Here is a 16521-nt window from a genome sequence, read left to right on the forward strand (position 1 = left end):
AAAAAAAAAAGAAAAAAAAAAAAAAAAAAAAAAAAAAAGAAGAAAGAGAGTAAATAAATGAGGAAAACTTCAACAGAAGCAGAAGCAGAAGCAGAATTGTGAAGGAAGCTTAATTTCACAAGTCTAATAAAGAAAACAAAATGTCCCAAAATTCATATCCAGCAACTGACAGAAGCTTATTCTCCCAAGGTATCGATAGAAACAAATGAATAATGCAAAAAAAAAAAAAAAAAGGTAAATAAATGGGGAAAACTTCAACAGAAGCAGAAGCAGAATTGTGAAGGAAGCTTAATTTCACAAGTCTAATAAAGAAAACAAAATGTCCCAAAATTCATATCAGCTACAGAACCTTGCTTACAGAAGTATGAAAAATACAAAAACGCTTTATACTAACCAAGGAATGACCAGCACATGGGACTACTGTTACTGGAGATGGTGAGTCAGACCCAGCTTTGACCTCAATTCTTGACCAGCTCCAAGTTCTAAAATCTAGTACCTATATTATCGTTTGTCAAATTAGCGACATAACAAATTATCCTAACAAAATGCAAAAGCGCCAATTATAAGAGGGCACATAAAGAGCTTATATTTCGTATAGAGCCAATATCTAAAGGCCCTCTATCAAAAGGAAAAAGGGAAAAAAAAATAAAAGAAAGAAGGAAAAAATGGACATTTACATGGTAAGGTTTGACAAAAATAGATGCACGTTCCATATATTAGACTACACAAGATGATGCGTGTCCGTGTATGTATGCATGTACAAATATTTGCTTACAGGTAGATCATTAAGGTAACGACCATTGTGGTTTCCACCATATATATACATCTTGTCTTGTACAATTGCCGCTCCGTGCTGAAAAATGAAAACCATTTGTTCAAAAACAAGACGAAGATTTAGAAGGTCAAATATTAAAGAGTAACATTCCTTTGCCCATACCTCATATCGTGCCTTTGGACGTTGACCAGATATAGGAGGTAATATCCATTGATCATAGACGGCAATAGTATCAAGTCCTTCTGAAATGGCATCTTTTTCTAAAGATTCATCTGGATTCCCATTTTCAGCTGAAAAAGTCTTTGTCTCAGGATAAGAGCTCCCATTCTCAACAACCGGCTCAGGTTTTGAATTATGCTACAACCACACCACACCACACCACACCACAATTACATAACCAATATTATGCTATTGTTTAGCCTCACAAGGTATCTTAAGAAAACAAACGAAAGATGCTCAAATATCAATTAAGGAAAGTAGCAATAGAAGAAGAAATAGAATCAGAAACAAAAGCTAACTTCCAGAAGTAGAGACCATGCATAAATCTTCCTAAGAAGTTTCCACAAACCAATCATTGAATCCGCATACTTAAATACCTGACTATTCTAAGTCATATGAGTTGACATGGTAGCAGCATGTAAGAGTTCTATGAGTACTTTGTCCTTTTTTTAACATTACAATACCTATTTTCTGAAGAGATTAAGAGAGAAACAACAATATTAATTGATAATAAAGCAATGCTCACGTTCATCTGTGCATCATTTACAGGTTCTGCAATGAAATTTGATGCTCTTGAATACCAACCAGGATCTTCCTCCTATATGCACAAAAAAAAAGAAAAAAAAAAAGAAAACAATAAAATCAGCAGAAGGTTTATCACATGGGACAATGTGAGAGAAATGTGGAACTAAGCAAACTTCTCCTTGTCAACCTCCAATAATTTTACAAAAAGACGCATTGCTTCTGCAGAAACCATTTCCCCAAGCTGCTTCCAGCTGCAAAGAGCATATAGAACCCCTTCAGAAAAGAAAACTCAATAGAGTAGTACAAGATAATTAATGATGCAAATATCGCTTGCATGTGCAACCAATATTTAAAAGAATCTAGTCTTTAACCAGAATGAAAGACACAAACACAATATCTTTCCATTCATTAAAATGAATCATGTTAATAAAAATTCATATCCCCGTAAATCTACTTTTGGTCGATGAAGCCAAAGCAGCAAAGTAGTGGTAAACCAAACATTGCCAAAGAATCAGGAGCAGTTTTCATTCACTCACTAAACAACACCCAACCTGAGTAGTCAGTTTTGTTTACGACTCACCTTTCTCCAAATTTCATGAAAATCCTCACTGAATATCTATGAAGAAGCAGGCGTCAATTTAATTGATTTCCTAGACAATTAATTTACAACGTATGAAATAACACTTACACATTGATACGTCATTTTAATCTAACGCACTTCATTTCCATCTATCACTATGAACGTCTCATCACGCAATCTTCACTTTCATCCGCACCTTGTTTCCAATTCATGTATACCATAATCTCAAACTTCTAACTTTCATTTACCATTTTGATGGATCACGAAAACCCCTATTACGCTCAACCCCATACAGAGCAAAATGCCACTTTTAAAAGGATACAGATCAAAACATTAAGAGAAGCATTCGCCTATCTAATCCACACATGATTCTTGAATACATGAGAGAGAGAGAGAGAGAGGATTGTTAAGCACACGAACCTGCTCCATTTGCTCCTTTCAATGGCATTCCATGCACTAGGTTCTGGAACGTTACAGGGTCCTACAGTGGCCTGCAATGTGAAAAGTCGAAAGTTAAAGATACTACCACCATTTTATTTGGAAAGTAGTTTTTATATCAAACCAAGTATCACCAACTAACTTTATGGTGCAAAACCAAAGGGCTCAAATTTCAACCTTAGTAATGACCATATGGTAACCATATAAAAAACGCTTGTAAATAGATAAACTACTGATGTGAAGTTGTATCTATATCATCACCAAAACCATTTACTTTCCTCCGCATTTTCCCAGGAACCAAACAGAATCACGGATCAAAACCCAAAATACACCGAACTGAATCGCAAAATCCCAGATCTACCTGAACTACACCCAAAATTACAAAAGCAACAAGCATAAACACACCAAATTAACGCACATCAAGCACACCGAGCCAACAACGAGAAAAGATCTCATCCCATCACAAACGGAAAACGCACAATTCGATCTCGCCATTGCACGAAACGACAGAAGAAGCTAGAGAATGCGAGAAAATCAACCACGGCATTCGCATAAAATCACTTTTTCTTCCTTTTTGTGCAGCACTGGAGGGGTTGAATGAAGAACCATGAATCACATAAATTTGACATTGAGATTAAGATCGAGATCCGAGAGGCGTGATTGAGAAAGAAAAGGGATTGAATTGGAGACGAACCTGTTGATGCAAAGCGTAGAGGAGAAGAGCGAAAAAAAGGCTTGAACTTCGAGCGGACGGCCTTGGCGGAGGAGCGAGGAGATCCGTCGAATCCGACGTACGACGCCGCCGCGTAGAAGCGCTCCGGGTATTGCAGGCCAGAGCTCATGCGAGCCATCGCCATGGATTTCTCCTTCTTCTTCTTCTTCTTCTCTGGCTTGCCTTGCGTGCAGAGAAAAGAGAGATCGAACAAATAGCAATGCGGTGTTTGGACTGCAAGAAACGTATTATTTTCTGGGGATTCAATTTGGGGAATTTTTTATTTTATTTTTGTTTTAAGTTATTATAACAGTATTAGTCCAGTGAACATAATGACTCTTATTTCTGAATTTTAATTTTGACATATTAAATTAATTGAAATATTATTTAATTGAATTTTAATTGAAATATTAACATTTAATAAGGGAATTCATACCATTATTTGAATCATGGTTCATAATTTACTACAGTATTTTCTCTCATAAAAAATACACGTAAATAAAAAATAATTCTAAGCTCGTGATTCTAATCCATGAACCAAACGATGTTTAATAGCTTTAATCTTGACATTAAAATTGATCAATAAAATGATTTAACAAAAATAAATGCATCTTACCGCCTTATAACTTACAATTTTATGGAAAAAAATGTTAACAAAAATAGATGCATCTATCGCGTCATAACTTACAATTTTATAGAAAAAGTTATATTATAGTCAAAATGTTCCGTTCATTAAAAACTATAAATTTTACATTTAGAGTAAATATTTATGTAAAATTTTTAGGTATTATACAATATGAATGTGATCAGTTTATATGTCAGTTTGGTATTATTATGTTGTTACAAATTTTTGCTGTTGTTAGTCGTTAATAATAAGTTATTGTGACCAGGTGGTGATTTGAATTGCAATTCAAATTAGTGTTTGGATACATAAATAAATTGTAATTTGAATTATAAATAAAATCTAAACTATATTTGAATAAAGTGTTGAAAACTATCATTAGAGTTTTATAACAAATCTTATAAAATCTCATTACAAATAACATTAGAAAATATGCAATATGGATGATAATTTATTCCTCTATTTATTATGAACACATTGAAAAAAAAAACCATCTCAATTGGAATTAAAACAAACCAAATTATAACATTTTTAAGTTTAAAATTGAAAAGAGAAAAAAAAAATAGAATCTGAATTATTTTCACTGTAAAAAAATAATTTGAATTGTATGAATTTAGGGAAGGTAAATTTTAAAATTAAGAGTTTAAATTATTAATAGTTTGAATTGTTTACATAAGAAGGGATAATAACCTTGGAAAAAGTTTTGTAGTTCACCTTGCTTGCTTGCTAGTTCGTTTATCGATATTTTTTTAATTTTATATTTTCACACGTTTATTATTAACATATTTTATTTTTTAATTTGCCTTTTAACATATTTTTTCTAAAATATATCCCTACTAACATATATTTTCATGTAGTCTTTTAAGATATTATTTTTTCAAATAACACCCTAATAAATATTATTTTAATTGATTGCCCTGTTTAAATAATTTTTCTTAAATTTGTCTTTTTTTGGGTATATTTTGAATGGTTTGTACTTCACCTTCGTTGATTGGTTCTTTTTTTTTCTTTGCAATTTTCTATTTTTTAATGTTTCTTCAATTGTATGATTTTTTTTTTTCAAAATCTTATGATTTTTTTAAAGTGTTGATATAAAATATTGTAGATTCTACTCATATTGTATTCATTAAGCAAGTTAAAAGTTTAGTCAGTAACAAAAATAAAGTAAAACCTAAAGCACACATGTGCCTACGACACTTTCCCATGCAAGTCTGACAAGGGCTTAGTTTAGTATTACTTTTCACTCTTAAAATCAGCCTCTGCTTATAACAAAAAATGATTTTAGTGTTTAATAAATCTCTTTAAAAGTGCTTTTTGAAGAATTTACAGTCAAAATGAGAAGCAGCCCAAAAGCAACTTTAGGTTTTAAATTGTGTGAGAATCAACATAGTACAATTAATAAAACTTTCATAATACCTATAATACTCTTAATGAAATTAAAATTTACAATCTTTCCAATCTAAAATTCATACTCGTAATATAATATAATATAATATAATAATAATATTGTAACAAATAATATCATAATTATATTAATAACTCTAATATTGTTATTTTATTATATAATATGATATTATAATTATTTTAATAATATGATATTATAATTATAATATGATATTGTAATTATTATTTTATAACATATTATATATTATATTGTATTGATATAATTAAACTTATTATATTAATAATATTACAATAATATTATTACATTATATTATATTGATATAATTATATTTATTATAATATGATAATATAATTATAGGCAAGGTCTGAAATTGGTAACTGAAGAAGACTTTTTCCTTTTTGTGTTTGCCTTTTGGCCTATATTAGAGTCTAGCATTAATTAATTACCATTAATTTCTTGCCAACAGTAGTGTTACTAAGTGGTGTATATGTTAGAAATCACCAAAACTTATTATAGCAACATACTTTTAATTCTGTAGTCGTAATTTCTGTTTGTCATATTTATGGGTAATCTATTTGTATGATTGTATAGCATCACTAGATCTATAGTAATAAACTATTTTAATTATTCTGTTGTTTACCTCTGCATGTTCATTATTTAGGGACTTGATGTGTACAATTTGATTTTAACTACTAGTTATGAATTTGCTTATACATTGTTTGTCAAACTAATTAATTGATTTCCATTTTTTAATCAAAACTTTTCAGGCCACCTCCAAGATCAAGATGATCCAGAATTTCACTCCACCCGACTACCCCTCTCACTACCTAACCAAGTACAAATTGGATATTACCATTGTCATGTGTATATTTGACCACTACCATTGTTGGCTTAGCTATCTAGGAGGACAGTACTTTGCTACAGTCATATTAGAAGATTCCTACTTGAATATAGCTTTACATGTTTCATACGCCTCTCTCTCTCTCATATATATTTTAATCCTCATTCATTGTGATGATATGTCGAACATAATTGCCTAACTGATAAACAATGTTAATTAACGTTGTACAAGAAGAAATTAATGGAAGGAAGGGACAGAACAAACAAACATCTAGATGTTAGGATTGTAACACCCACCTAGTCTAACCTTAAAATTACCAAGTTATGCTAGGTGTTGTTACTCTTTGAAGACTTGTTTTTAACTTTAGCTTGAGATTTCTTTAGATTGGTAACATTAAAATGTGGGACAAATTTGAACTTTTTAAGACTTTCTTTGCGCAATGGTACAAAAACATGATTTTAGTATTTCTTTTGACTGATGTCCCATATATACAGTATAATACATATCCCAAAAATAGATCCGACAATTCTTACAAACAAAAATAAGAGCACAGTAAATAGTTAGTAACTCATTGCCTCAAATAGGCCAGCATCGTCCATATGCAAAAGTCCGGATACTAAGGATGACGCCAGCCAACCACCAAAACAATGTACATGTAATGCCAGGATGTGTCTTCATTTGCATCACCATAAATAAGTGAGCTAAACCCCAGTAAGTAAAATAAATGCATGAATAAGTAATTTGAACATATAACATCACATCTTAACTTCAGCATTTCCTATCATTCCATTTCCATTTCGTATAACATTAATAATTCACTTTGTTACCTTTTAATTTCATCACTTGTATGCACAATTGTCGTGGCTATATCATTTTCTTTCTTCTTTTAGACATTGTGGCCATTATTAATAGCATCATGTGTCTCCTAGAGACTTAGTGGTCCCATACCTTATGGCCTTCACAATGATTATCATATGTCTCCCAGAGACTAAGTGGTCCCAGACCTTGTGGCCAAATAAATATCATATGTCTCCAAAAGACTTAGTGGTCTCAGACCTTGTGGCTAAGTAAATATCATATGTCTCTCAGAGACTTAGTGGTCCTTACTATTCCCATCAGGATTGTTCTAGCCTCTTTACTAATCACTACGAATTATCACTCCTTTTATTACTTTGTCGAATGTTTATCAACTCATTCCTTATATATCATTTTCTTGTATTTTGTACCATGTGCATACTTTATGCATTATACATATACATCACATAATCAAGTATCACAAATGTACTTTGCACAATTATTATGATGATACGGGTGATATTCTACTTACCTCGCACCGTATGACAGAAAGTATGACTTCGGGGTTCCTCTTTGTGGATCCGATGTGAACAACTGTAATGTTGGGTATTTAAATGTATTATCATTAGTTTTGTGATTAATGAATTCGTTCCTTTCCTTCTAAAATAACTCAAACTATAGCCTAAAATGGTTCAACAACTTACACTTTTCATTTAACGCCTCTAAAAACACCATTTTTCCAAATTTTCCATAACTTAAAGATTTTACTTTAAAAAAAATATTCCATTAAAAAGAGTCATTTGGCTGAAAATAGCAAAATTCGGTAAGATATGTTAAAAATGTCAAATTCAAACTTAGAACAGCTTAAAATGACTAAAAATCAGAAAAACAGGTCAAATATCCAATTTTGGCGCATACTTGGCTCAACCGTGCGAGCATGTGGGCACCAAGACACCAACCGTGCGCACACAACACGCACAGGGCTGCACAGTGTGCATAGGGTGCGCAGGGCTGCCAGTGCCCCATGCTGCGTTCACAGGGCTTGCTGCAGCATGTTGGGCGCCCACAACATGTAGCATTGTGCACCCAGCCACCCCAAAACGGCCCAAATGGCCTCTAAACCCCTCCAAACCATTTTTAAAAATTTTGCCAGAGTTTCTCCTACATTTTAATACTCCCCAAAGCTTAATATCACAAAATAACCCTAAATTAGAAAATTATCACAAAATTACCAAAATTCTCAGGAACTAGCCCTAATTTTAAAACCATAACTCCCAAACCACAAAGACATTTCCAAAACGGTTTTGGGAGCATTTAGTCAACATATAAAGTGAGTTATCCTCAAACTTTCAACTTCATTTGAGCTTCGTAGGCTAGGTAAATAAATAAAAACCTGAAGCATAATGAAAACTGACCTGAATCTGGACAGCTCCAAGAAAACAAGCTTTAAACCACCATCTTCCAATTAAGTTAGCTCCAATATTTTTTATAGGCTTCAATCTAACATATTAAAGATCTCATATCTCAAAAATCATGACCTAACTATAAATAAAACCTTCTGAATCATCATCAAAACAAAACCAAACCAAAATTGTCCCTTACCTTGATCTAGTTTAGGTTTTCTTGTGAGTCTCCCACTTCCAATTCAAATGATTAGCTCCTAAACATCTTATAAACTCTTGGAGCAGACCCTAAAACAATTCCAAAGGATTAGAGCACGGATTTATCACCAATCTTGAGAGAAACTAAACTAGAATCATAAAATTCACCTTATCTTACATTAGTTTCAATCTCTTGGTGTTCCTATGAGTAATCCTTCATCAAACCACTTAGAATTGCTTTGGTTTTCTTAAGAAATGGCTGGAGAAGCACTTTGGAACCAGATGAGGGTTGGACTAGAAGGTTTTGGGGCTGATTCCCCTTCACCTCCTTGATTAACATTTTAAAGAGACAAGTAGGCACCTTAATTACTTAACCATGAAGTACTCTCCTCTCCTTTAATCTAATATCACCTTAAGCAGCTCTCTCACCGCCTTCTCTTGTACACAACACTCACACAAATTTCCAAAGTATGAACAAGGTCTTAGCCAATCATTTGGCCTACTAAATTTGGTGCATGAGCTTGCACCAAAATTTCAGTACGTGACAAATCCTAACTTTACATCTCTCATACTTTTCATTCAATTTTAAACATCTAACATAATCACTTTCTATTTCATTCTTACCCTAATTATTAGGATCCATAATTCCTTTAGAACCTTAATAAAATCTCAATTTGATTCCACAAACTCGAATACCAAAATATGCTTAATTTAGGGCTTCTAAAGTAACACGATCCTTAAACCCTTATCATCATCCATTTCTTAACCTTATTTCAACCTTAGAATCACCTTAAGTAGTCTCTTTGGCACATTAACTCAAGTCTAAACCTTTTCACACATCACACCAACATGTACATTTTCATTAAACTTCCCTTAAAGCCCCATTAGGACTCCATATTTTACTTTTCACTTAGTAATTCTTGTAAATATCATTAAGAACAAGTTGTTGTCCATTTCCCAACTTACTAGATCCTTCTCTTGGGCTACCACGAGTCATTCGCCTATATAATGAACATATCAAACATATAATTCACTTCAAATTACATAGTATACCATTATGACAAATAACTGTATATAAAACGACTAAGTGTTCATGTATCATATGCATGATGCTAAAATATCATAAAATGCATTGGCCAACGAGTATGTGAGAATTCTGGGTATGACAATGATAGTTAAGCCTCACTCTTAAAATAACGGCATTAATTTGATCGGTAATTATGATATTTAACCTTCTAACTCTCTTACGACCACAAGAATAAGGAAGTCATTTGAAATTGTAAATATATAGTTTTAACGGTAAATTCGCACATTTATAAGTTGTGTCTGTGTGTGTATATATAGAATAATTATTTTGTGGTGGTGTAGAACTTCTTTACCGGTAGAACTTACTTACTGATAAGACTAATTTCTTACCATTATATATGATTTAAAATAATGTTATGAACACTAATTTCAATTAAAATTTTTGTGTACTAAATAATATGACATGTGAATCACCATTTTTTTTAATTAATAGATGCAATCTCTTATATTATTTTACGTATTATTTTACTCTATTATTCCCGTTCTCTATAACTACAAATTTTGCTTGGGCCCTTCACAGTCGGCTCCCCTGCTCCAGCCCGTCCAATTCGACTCTAATCTTTAAACCAAGCTGACCCAAATGCTCTCTTTTTAAAAAAATTTAAAAAACGCATTATAAAATTCTGAGCCGGGCCGAATCGGACTTAGGCACGTTGAGCTTTAGAGCCGAATTTACAGCTTATTGGCGTTTACACCCAATCTGTGTTTCTTTCATGTGCGAACTAGTTCATTCTTTGTGAGGGAACAAAGGAAACAATGAGAAGGGAACTAGTTCATTCATTAGGCATCCCATGTTGTTGGTGGAGATTTCTAAGTAACCGCAGTTGAAATCTAGCTTGATTTGTGTTGATAATAGATTGGGGGTCTCTGAATTTTCCTGAGCTATTTCATTTTGTTTTATGTTGTGTTGTTCGACCTTCAATTGTGTCCAAGAGTTTCTGATCACGACTTTATTTGATTCTGGTGTTGCTTATTGCAGCAATTTTTGCCGGATTCCTATTATTGATTACCATAGGCATTGTGCCAATTGCTCGTACGATCTGTGTCTTAGTTGCTGTAGAGATCTTCAGGAAGCATCTACGCCTTGTATTAATGGAGTTGTGGATAATAAGATTGGTGGAATTCAAGAAATGGAAACCTTGTTGGAGCAACCGAAAATACCAAGAGTCAAACAAAACTTTTCAGACAAGTTTCCTGATTGGAAAGCGAATGGTGATGGCAGCATTCCATGTCCCCCAAAGGATTATGGTGGCTGTGGATATCCATCATTGAATTTAAGCCGCATTTTTAAGATGAATTGGGTTGCAAAACTGGTGAAAAATGTGGAGGAAATGGTGAGTGGATGTAGGGTATACAATGATGGCTTACTGGAGAAAACTGAGTTTAATGATCATAGACACTGCCAATATGCTCATAGGGAGGATGACAGTGATAATTTCTTGTTCTGCCCCACATCTGAAGATATTAAATCAGGCGGAATTGGTGATTTTAGAAAGCATTGGGCCAGAGGTGAACCCATCATTGTTAACCAGGTTTTTGATAGTTCATCGGTTTCGAGCTGGGATCCAATGGCAATATGGAGAGGGATGCAAGAGACTACGGAGGAGAAATTGAAAGATGAGAGCAGAATCGTTAAGGCCATAGACTGTTTTGATTGGTCTGAGGTGGGCCCAAGCTGCTATTTTTTTGTATGGTTGCTTACGGTGTTGTTTTCTTCCTCAAATGTTTCGTCACATTTGTTTGGCAATATATATATATATTATTTTTTTTAATACTTGTTGATTGATTGATATCTTGAATAATAAGTCTAAATAAACGATTGTGGTTTGACATCATGTTAGGTTGATATTGAACTTGGTCAGTTCATAAAAGGATACTATGAGGGACGAATTGATGGAAATGGTCAGCCAGAAATATTGAAGTTGAAGGATTGGCCTTCCCCTAGTGCGTCTGAGGAGTTCTTGTTGTACCAGAGACCTGAATATATTAGTAAATTGCCTTTACTTGAGTATATCCACTCCAAGTGGGGTCTTCTGAATGTTGCAGCAAAACTGCCACATTACTCTTTGCAAAATGACGTAGGGCCTAAGATATTTATTTCCTATGGGACCTATGAGGAACTTGGTAGAGGCAACTGTGTAACCAATCTTCATTTCAACATACGCGACATGGTTAGTTGTTCTCCTTTTCATATTTAGCTCGTTAATTTTTTAGGGTTATTTTGTCTGGTCAAGAAACAACTCATGATAATTTGTTTGATACGTGGTATGAGTTCTGTAGTTGATTTCTTAAGTTACTTTCATAACTCTGAATGCAACTATTAAATACTTAATGGACACTCTCGTTCTTCGAACTGGTCTTATCTTTTTTCTTTTTTATTTAAGGATTTGTCTTATCATATTTGTGTCTGTGTACAGGTCTATCTATTGGTGCATACCTGTGAGGCAAAGCTAAATGGTCAGCAGAGGATAAAGACTGACAATATGCACAATAACAAGGTAACGAAGGAGAAAGATTTGCAAGGAAATCCAAGTGTAGGTCTGGACGAGGGTAGGTTTGGCAGTCACAGTTTGGATTATGAATATGGCACAAGCTTGGATGAAAATAAAGATGAGAGAATGATGGATCAAGAGATTGACAATTCTTCTAGCATTGAAGGGGATGCTTTGAGCTGTGAACTGTCAAACAGAGATGGTGGAGATGTTTCTGTAAAGACTCATCCAGGAGTTTTATGGGATGTTTTTCGCCGTCGGGATGTTCCACAATTGATAGAGTATCTGAGAAGACATCAAACAGAATTTTCGGAGCCCAACAGTGCAAAAAATGATTTTGTAAGCTCTCTTAAATTTTTACAAATACACCTTTTTTTTTGTGCTGGTAATCGTACATCTTTTAGATTATTTGCTTGCATGTTGTGCTTGACGTTCTAAAATATTTTGAATTACAGGTGACAAAGCCTCTTTATGATGAAAGATATTTCCTGAATAGGCATCAGATACGAAAACTGAAGAAAGAATTTGGTGAGGATGACTAAAACTTGTATTTTATTTAGTCTAGCACTCTGTTTTGAGCTAGACTTGACACTGATGCTCTGCTCTGGAACTGCCATTTATAAGATGTTATTTTTCTGTAGTACTTTTTGTTTTTATTTTTGTATTTCGGGTTGAATTACGACAGTGATTATTACTGTTGGTAAGATGGTGGTCTGCAAGAAATGAATCTTCCTAGTAGCAATGTTATACCTCAAAAACTGAATTCTTACCTGGACTTATGCTCAAATGCTCCTTCCATTTTAAGAAAATATTAAGGAATGTGTTAGAAAATGGAAGCTATGGACGAAAATGTTTGTAATTCAACATACACCAATTTAGTTTGTAGGTTGCTTCCAACTCAACTTGATTTTTCGTGGACGGTTTCATGCATGTCTAGTTGCTTCTATTCTGCAACACAATCCAAAATTTCTAGTGTTATTCTGTCTACACCAGTTGTTTCTTCTCCTGATTTAGTTGCTGAATCTTCTTTTATAGATGAGAATAGTATCTTCTTCTCTTGCAGGAATAGAGCCATGGTCCTTTGAACAGCATCCGGGGCAAGCTGTTTTTGTACCAGCTGGATGCCCTTTCCAAGTTAGGAATCTTCAGGTGAGGACATATGAATTTTACAGAGAAATTGATGTTTTTCAATCAAAACTCCCGCAATTTCAAATGAAATAGGAAGATTTAAATTTTTAAATGTACGTTACTGTTTATCCTTGATTGAATGTGAGGATTCCATAGGAACTAGTTACATGGGGGGAAAATGTTATATTCTTGCTCGAGATGCTACTTTGTTTGGTACATATTCCGTGTGTTATTTTCCTGGTAGGAAAAACAGCAAGAACAGATTGCTGACCTCCTGAATGTTGAATTAGAACACGTATTCTTCAGCAGAAAAAGAAAAATATAAAAGAAAACCAGATCCACAGGAATTGGATAAAGAAATCTAAATACTTGATCTTCATTCTTGTTCTTTTTGAAGATATGGGGTATACTAGATCTTCAGCACAAGTTCAGTTTTTGAGATCATCTTTATTATTTATGTCTATGCTACTTCGTTTGGTACATATTCCGTGTGTGTTATTTTCCTGGTAGGAAAAACAGCAAGAATAGATTGCTGACCTCCTGAATGTTGAATTAGAACACGTATTCTTCAGCAGAAAAAAGAAAAATATAAAAGAAAACCAGATCCACAGGAATTGGATAAAGAAATCTAAATACTTGATCTTCATTCTTGTTCTTTTTGAAGATATGGAGTATACTAGATCTTCAGCACAAGTTCAGTTTTTGAGATCATCTTTATTATTTTATAGATATTCCTTGTCTGACAATACTTGTTTTTTTACTCAAATTTTGCTTTGTGCTTCTGTGCAGGCTTGGCTCTGAGGTCGGATTTGAAGATCCAAATTTAACAGCAGCAGTTTCCGAGAACATGGAGAAAATGCCCAAGCGAAGACAGATAACTTGTGCTTGAAGTGCTCTCTTGTATCTATAGTTTATATATCGATGACTGACACCCGGATTGAATATCCAATGTGTAAATTTGTTAGCGTGATCTTCTATTTTTCGTGGACTCAAAAAAGTTACATAGCGATTGACACCTCATCCCATCAATCTAACACTTAGATCATACTTTGAGTTACTTACGAAATGTGAAATGTAAATTAGATGCCAAGAGACTTCTATTTTCGTTTTGCCTACTTGGGAAACCTTTCTGTTTTGGTCTCTCTTTAGGGCATATTACATTGTTTTTTCTTATAAAAATTTAAAAACCTACGAACTAAATGGGCCCTTAGTTTTTACAGAAACCCTGTCTTTCTGGTCTTCTATGCTCGCAACTAAACTTGTACAAAGTAGATAGGAAAGTCATTCGGAAAAGGTCTTGGGAGGAAAATTGCAAAAGTGTAATAGCCTCTGGATGTATATGAAACCGAAGTTGCTCCCTGTCTTCATATCAGGAAGTGAGGCTAAACGATTCAGCAATTCTCTCAAAGTCCAACTTCACTTCCTGCCATACCGATTCGGGTGCCTGAGCATTCAGAGTAAATAATCTCCCACTCCGAGCGCAGCAAACCGCAACATTATGCCTGCGAAATGTGGGGCTGTCAACCCTGAACTCTAGCTCATAGTAATTAACGTTCCTTATTGGATCCTTTCTCATAGTGGACTCTACCAAAGTTCCTTTCACTTCAGGTCGTTTGCTAGATCCTGTAATGGTTCTAACTACAGCTTCTCCCACCTCCTTTGGTCCACCAAATGCTTCAATTCTGTAGCACACCACAAGAGGAATTGGGTGAGGAATTTCAAGTCCTTCAAATAAACCGCGTTTTAATATCTACTGAGAGATCAGAGAAGATAATTCATGCCAAACACAATACGAGAAAGAGAGCTTAAAAAAGAGGTTACTTGAAATCAAGAGGAACAGGTGAGACGATGACGCTAACATTGAGCTCGCCGCTTGTACCAGGAGGCCCAAATGCAACAACAGGTTCATTCACATTATTCCTTCTCCCACCATTACTTTTGGCATTTTTCAATGGAGGAGGATCAAGTGACCTCTCAAACTCTGTTTTCTCCGCTGCTCTGTACAAGAGCCTCTGATCTCCAACCCACCTTGCTGGGTATATAAATTCTGTTGTTTCCGATCCAAAATTAAAATAATTTATATATACTCATCCTATATATACCATTTTCAATTGATAAAGTGTGGCTTAATGTTGTTGGAATTTGACTAAATTGAGACTCTAAACAAAACATTGTCACAAGGACTAATTTTATTTCTAATTTACTAACCAAATCCTTCATTTGTGTCTATGCATCTATTGTAGCCATCAATAGGATAAACGACATCAAGCTTGAGATTCCGGCTAGTTTCGGGGGACAACCCAAGTAGAAAGCTTGTAACTCCTGCAAAATTTGCGCCAACAGCAACCAAAGAGGCTGATCCTAACCCCACTAAGAGTCTCCTCCTAAATGTTGCCGCCAGTGGCGCAAATTGTTCCGCCGCAGGTTGGGACGCCGCCTCTTCGGAGCGCTCTTTCCGGTCGCCGGAAGATTGAGTCATGCGTATTTTGTGAAAGCTTGGGGCTTTGCATGCATGAAAGCAGCGTGCCAATGCCATGGTTCTAGTTCTTAGTGTTTCTTTCTGTTGAGAGCACGCAGGCTAGTTTTACGTTGTTCAAAGGTGTGTTATCCATTCTTTTTTTTTTCTTTTTTTTTTTTTTTTTTTTGCCAAGGCAACTAGTGGTACCTAAGTAAATTGTATTATTATTTAGTCACCAAATATCTTGGTGCACATGTAGTTTGTAAGTACTATTCTTCTTCAGTTTGAGGATGGAATTACGATATGAAATTCGTTATAGCTTACGATGTGTGGGGAGTTGTTGTTTGGCTTTACCATATACTAAAAGAAAAATATTTAGAGGACACTATTAGTGTTAAATACTATTAAAATCGATCTTATTTTTAAACCTTATATTATAGAACCTGACGTACTTTTTATTAATAAATAGAATGGTGTTAAGCACTATTGGTGTTATATAGGTTGTTCTATACTTTTAATCCATTTACAGAATTAAATTTGAAGGATGTAGGAGCATCTGTTTAGTGTTTTCGTTATTCTCTAATTAAAAAGTTATAAAAGGCCAGATTTTTTTTTCTTTTTTTCCTTTTCTTTTTATTTTTATTTTTATTTTTATTTTTATGTTTTGGGTGGGGGCACGGGGCGCAAGAATTCCATTGTGGAATTGTGATATGTCGCTTTTCCATTTGGTTCTTAATGAGAGAGGTGCAGTTCCGAGTTCAGCTCTACAACTTTGGTGATAATGCTTATCCAGTTTTTGTGGTTCACATTTTCTCCGATAGCAATATAATATAATAATATAATA

The 16521-nt window shown here is 34.1% G+C and overlaps 3 protein-coding genes across 3 annotated transcripts in view; 1 reads left to right on the forward strand and 2 right to left on the reverse strand.

Moving 5' to 3' along the window:
- Positions 1-3512, reverse strand: part of LOC21396699 (acyl-CoA-binding domain-containing protein 4) — an 8208-nt gene extending 4696 nt beyond the window's left edge. The window contains 8 exon segments of the mRNA XM_024174673.1: positions 395-496; positions 776-853; positions 938-1132; positions 1521-1592; positions 1707-1770; positions 2520-2590; positions 3232-3267; positions 3269-3512. Of these exon segments, the coding sequence (XP_024030441.1) occupies positions 395-496; positions 776-853; positions 938-1132; positions 1521-1592; positions 1707-1770; positions 2520-2590; positions 3232-3267; positions 3269-3394 (744 nt within the window). The 5' untranslated portion in view covers positions 3395-3512.
- Positions 3513-8768: 5256 nt separating this feature from the next.
- On the forward strand, positions 8769-13387 carry LOC21396700 (lysine-specific demethylase JMJ25). Its single transcript, XM_024174720.1, has 6 exons — positions 8769-8814; positions 10533-11263; positions 11441-11770; positions 12017-12430; positions 12547-12619; positions 13155-13387. Exons 1-6 carry the CDS (start codon positions 8769-8771, stop codon positions 13310-13312), a joined length of 1752 nt encoding a protein of 583 aa, XP_024030488.1. The 3' UTR covers positions 13313-13387.
- A 627-nt stretch (positions 13388-14014) lies between these two features.
- LOC21396701 (psbP domain-containing protein 7, chloroplastic) lies at positions 14015-15821 on the reverse strand. The gene is made up of 3 exons (XM_010090648.2): positions 15428-15821; positions 15041-15266; positions 14015-14901 (listed from the first exon to the last, which is right to left on the reverse strand). Exons 1-3 carry the CDS (start codon positions 15753-15755, stop codon positions 14589-14591), a joined length of 867 nt encoding a protein of 288 aa, XP_010088950.1. The 5' UTR covers positions 15756-15821; the 3' UTR covers positions 14015-14588.
- Positions 15822-16521: the final 700 nt, after the last annotated feature.

Source organism: Morus notabilis, unplaced genomic scaffold (genome assembly GCF_000414095.1).
Source record: "Morus notabilis unplaced genomic scaffold, ASM41409v2 Scaffold281, whole genome shotgun sequence".
Lineage (NCBI taxonomy): Eukaryota > Viridiplantae > Streptophyta > Magnoliopsida > Rosales > Moraceae > Morus > Morus notabilis.

Bases quoted from the DNA above. Each gene is read 5' to 3' on its own strand.
- LOC21396700 (XM_024174720.1), top strand. From the start codon at position 8,769: ATGGCTGGAGAAGCACTTTGGAACCAGATGAGGGTTGGACTAGAAG. The intron at 11,771-12,016 runs GTTAGTTGTTCT...GTCTGTGTACAG, and splicing joins ATTTCAACATACGCGACATG to GTCTATCTATTGGTGCATAC. The intron at 12,620-13,154 runs GTGAGGATGACT...CTTCTCTTGCAG, and splicing joins AAAACTGAAGAAAGAATTTG to GAATAGAGCCATGGTCCTTT.
- LOC21396701 (XM_010090648.2), bottom strand. From the start codon at position 15,755: ATGGCATTGGCACGCTGCTTTCATGCATGCAAAGCCCCAAGCTTTCAC. The intron at 15,267-15,427 runs GTTAGTAAATTA...CGGAAACAACAG, and splicing joins AGACACAAATGAAGGATTTG to AATTTATATACCCAGCAAGG. The intron at 14,902-15,040 runs GTAACCTCTTTT...GGTGTGCTACAG, and splicing joins CCTGTTCCTCTTGATTTCAA to AATTGAAGCATTTGGTGGAC.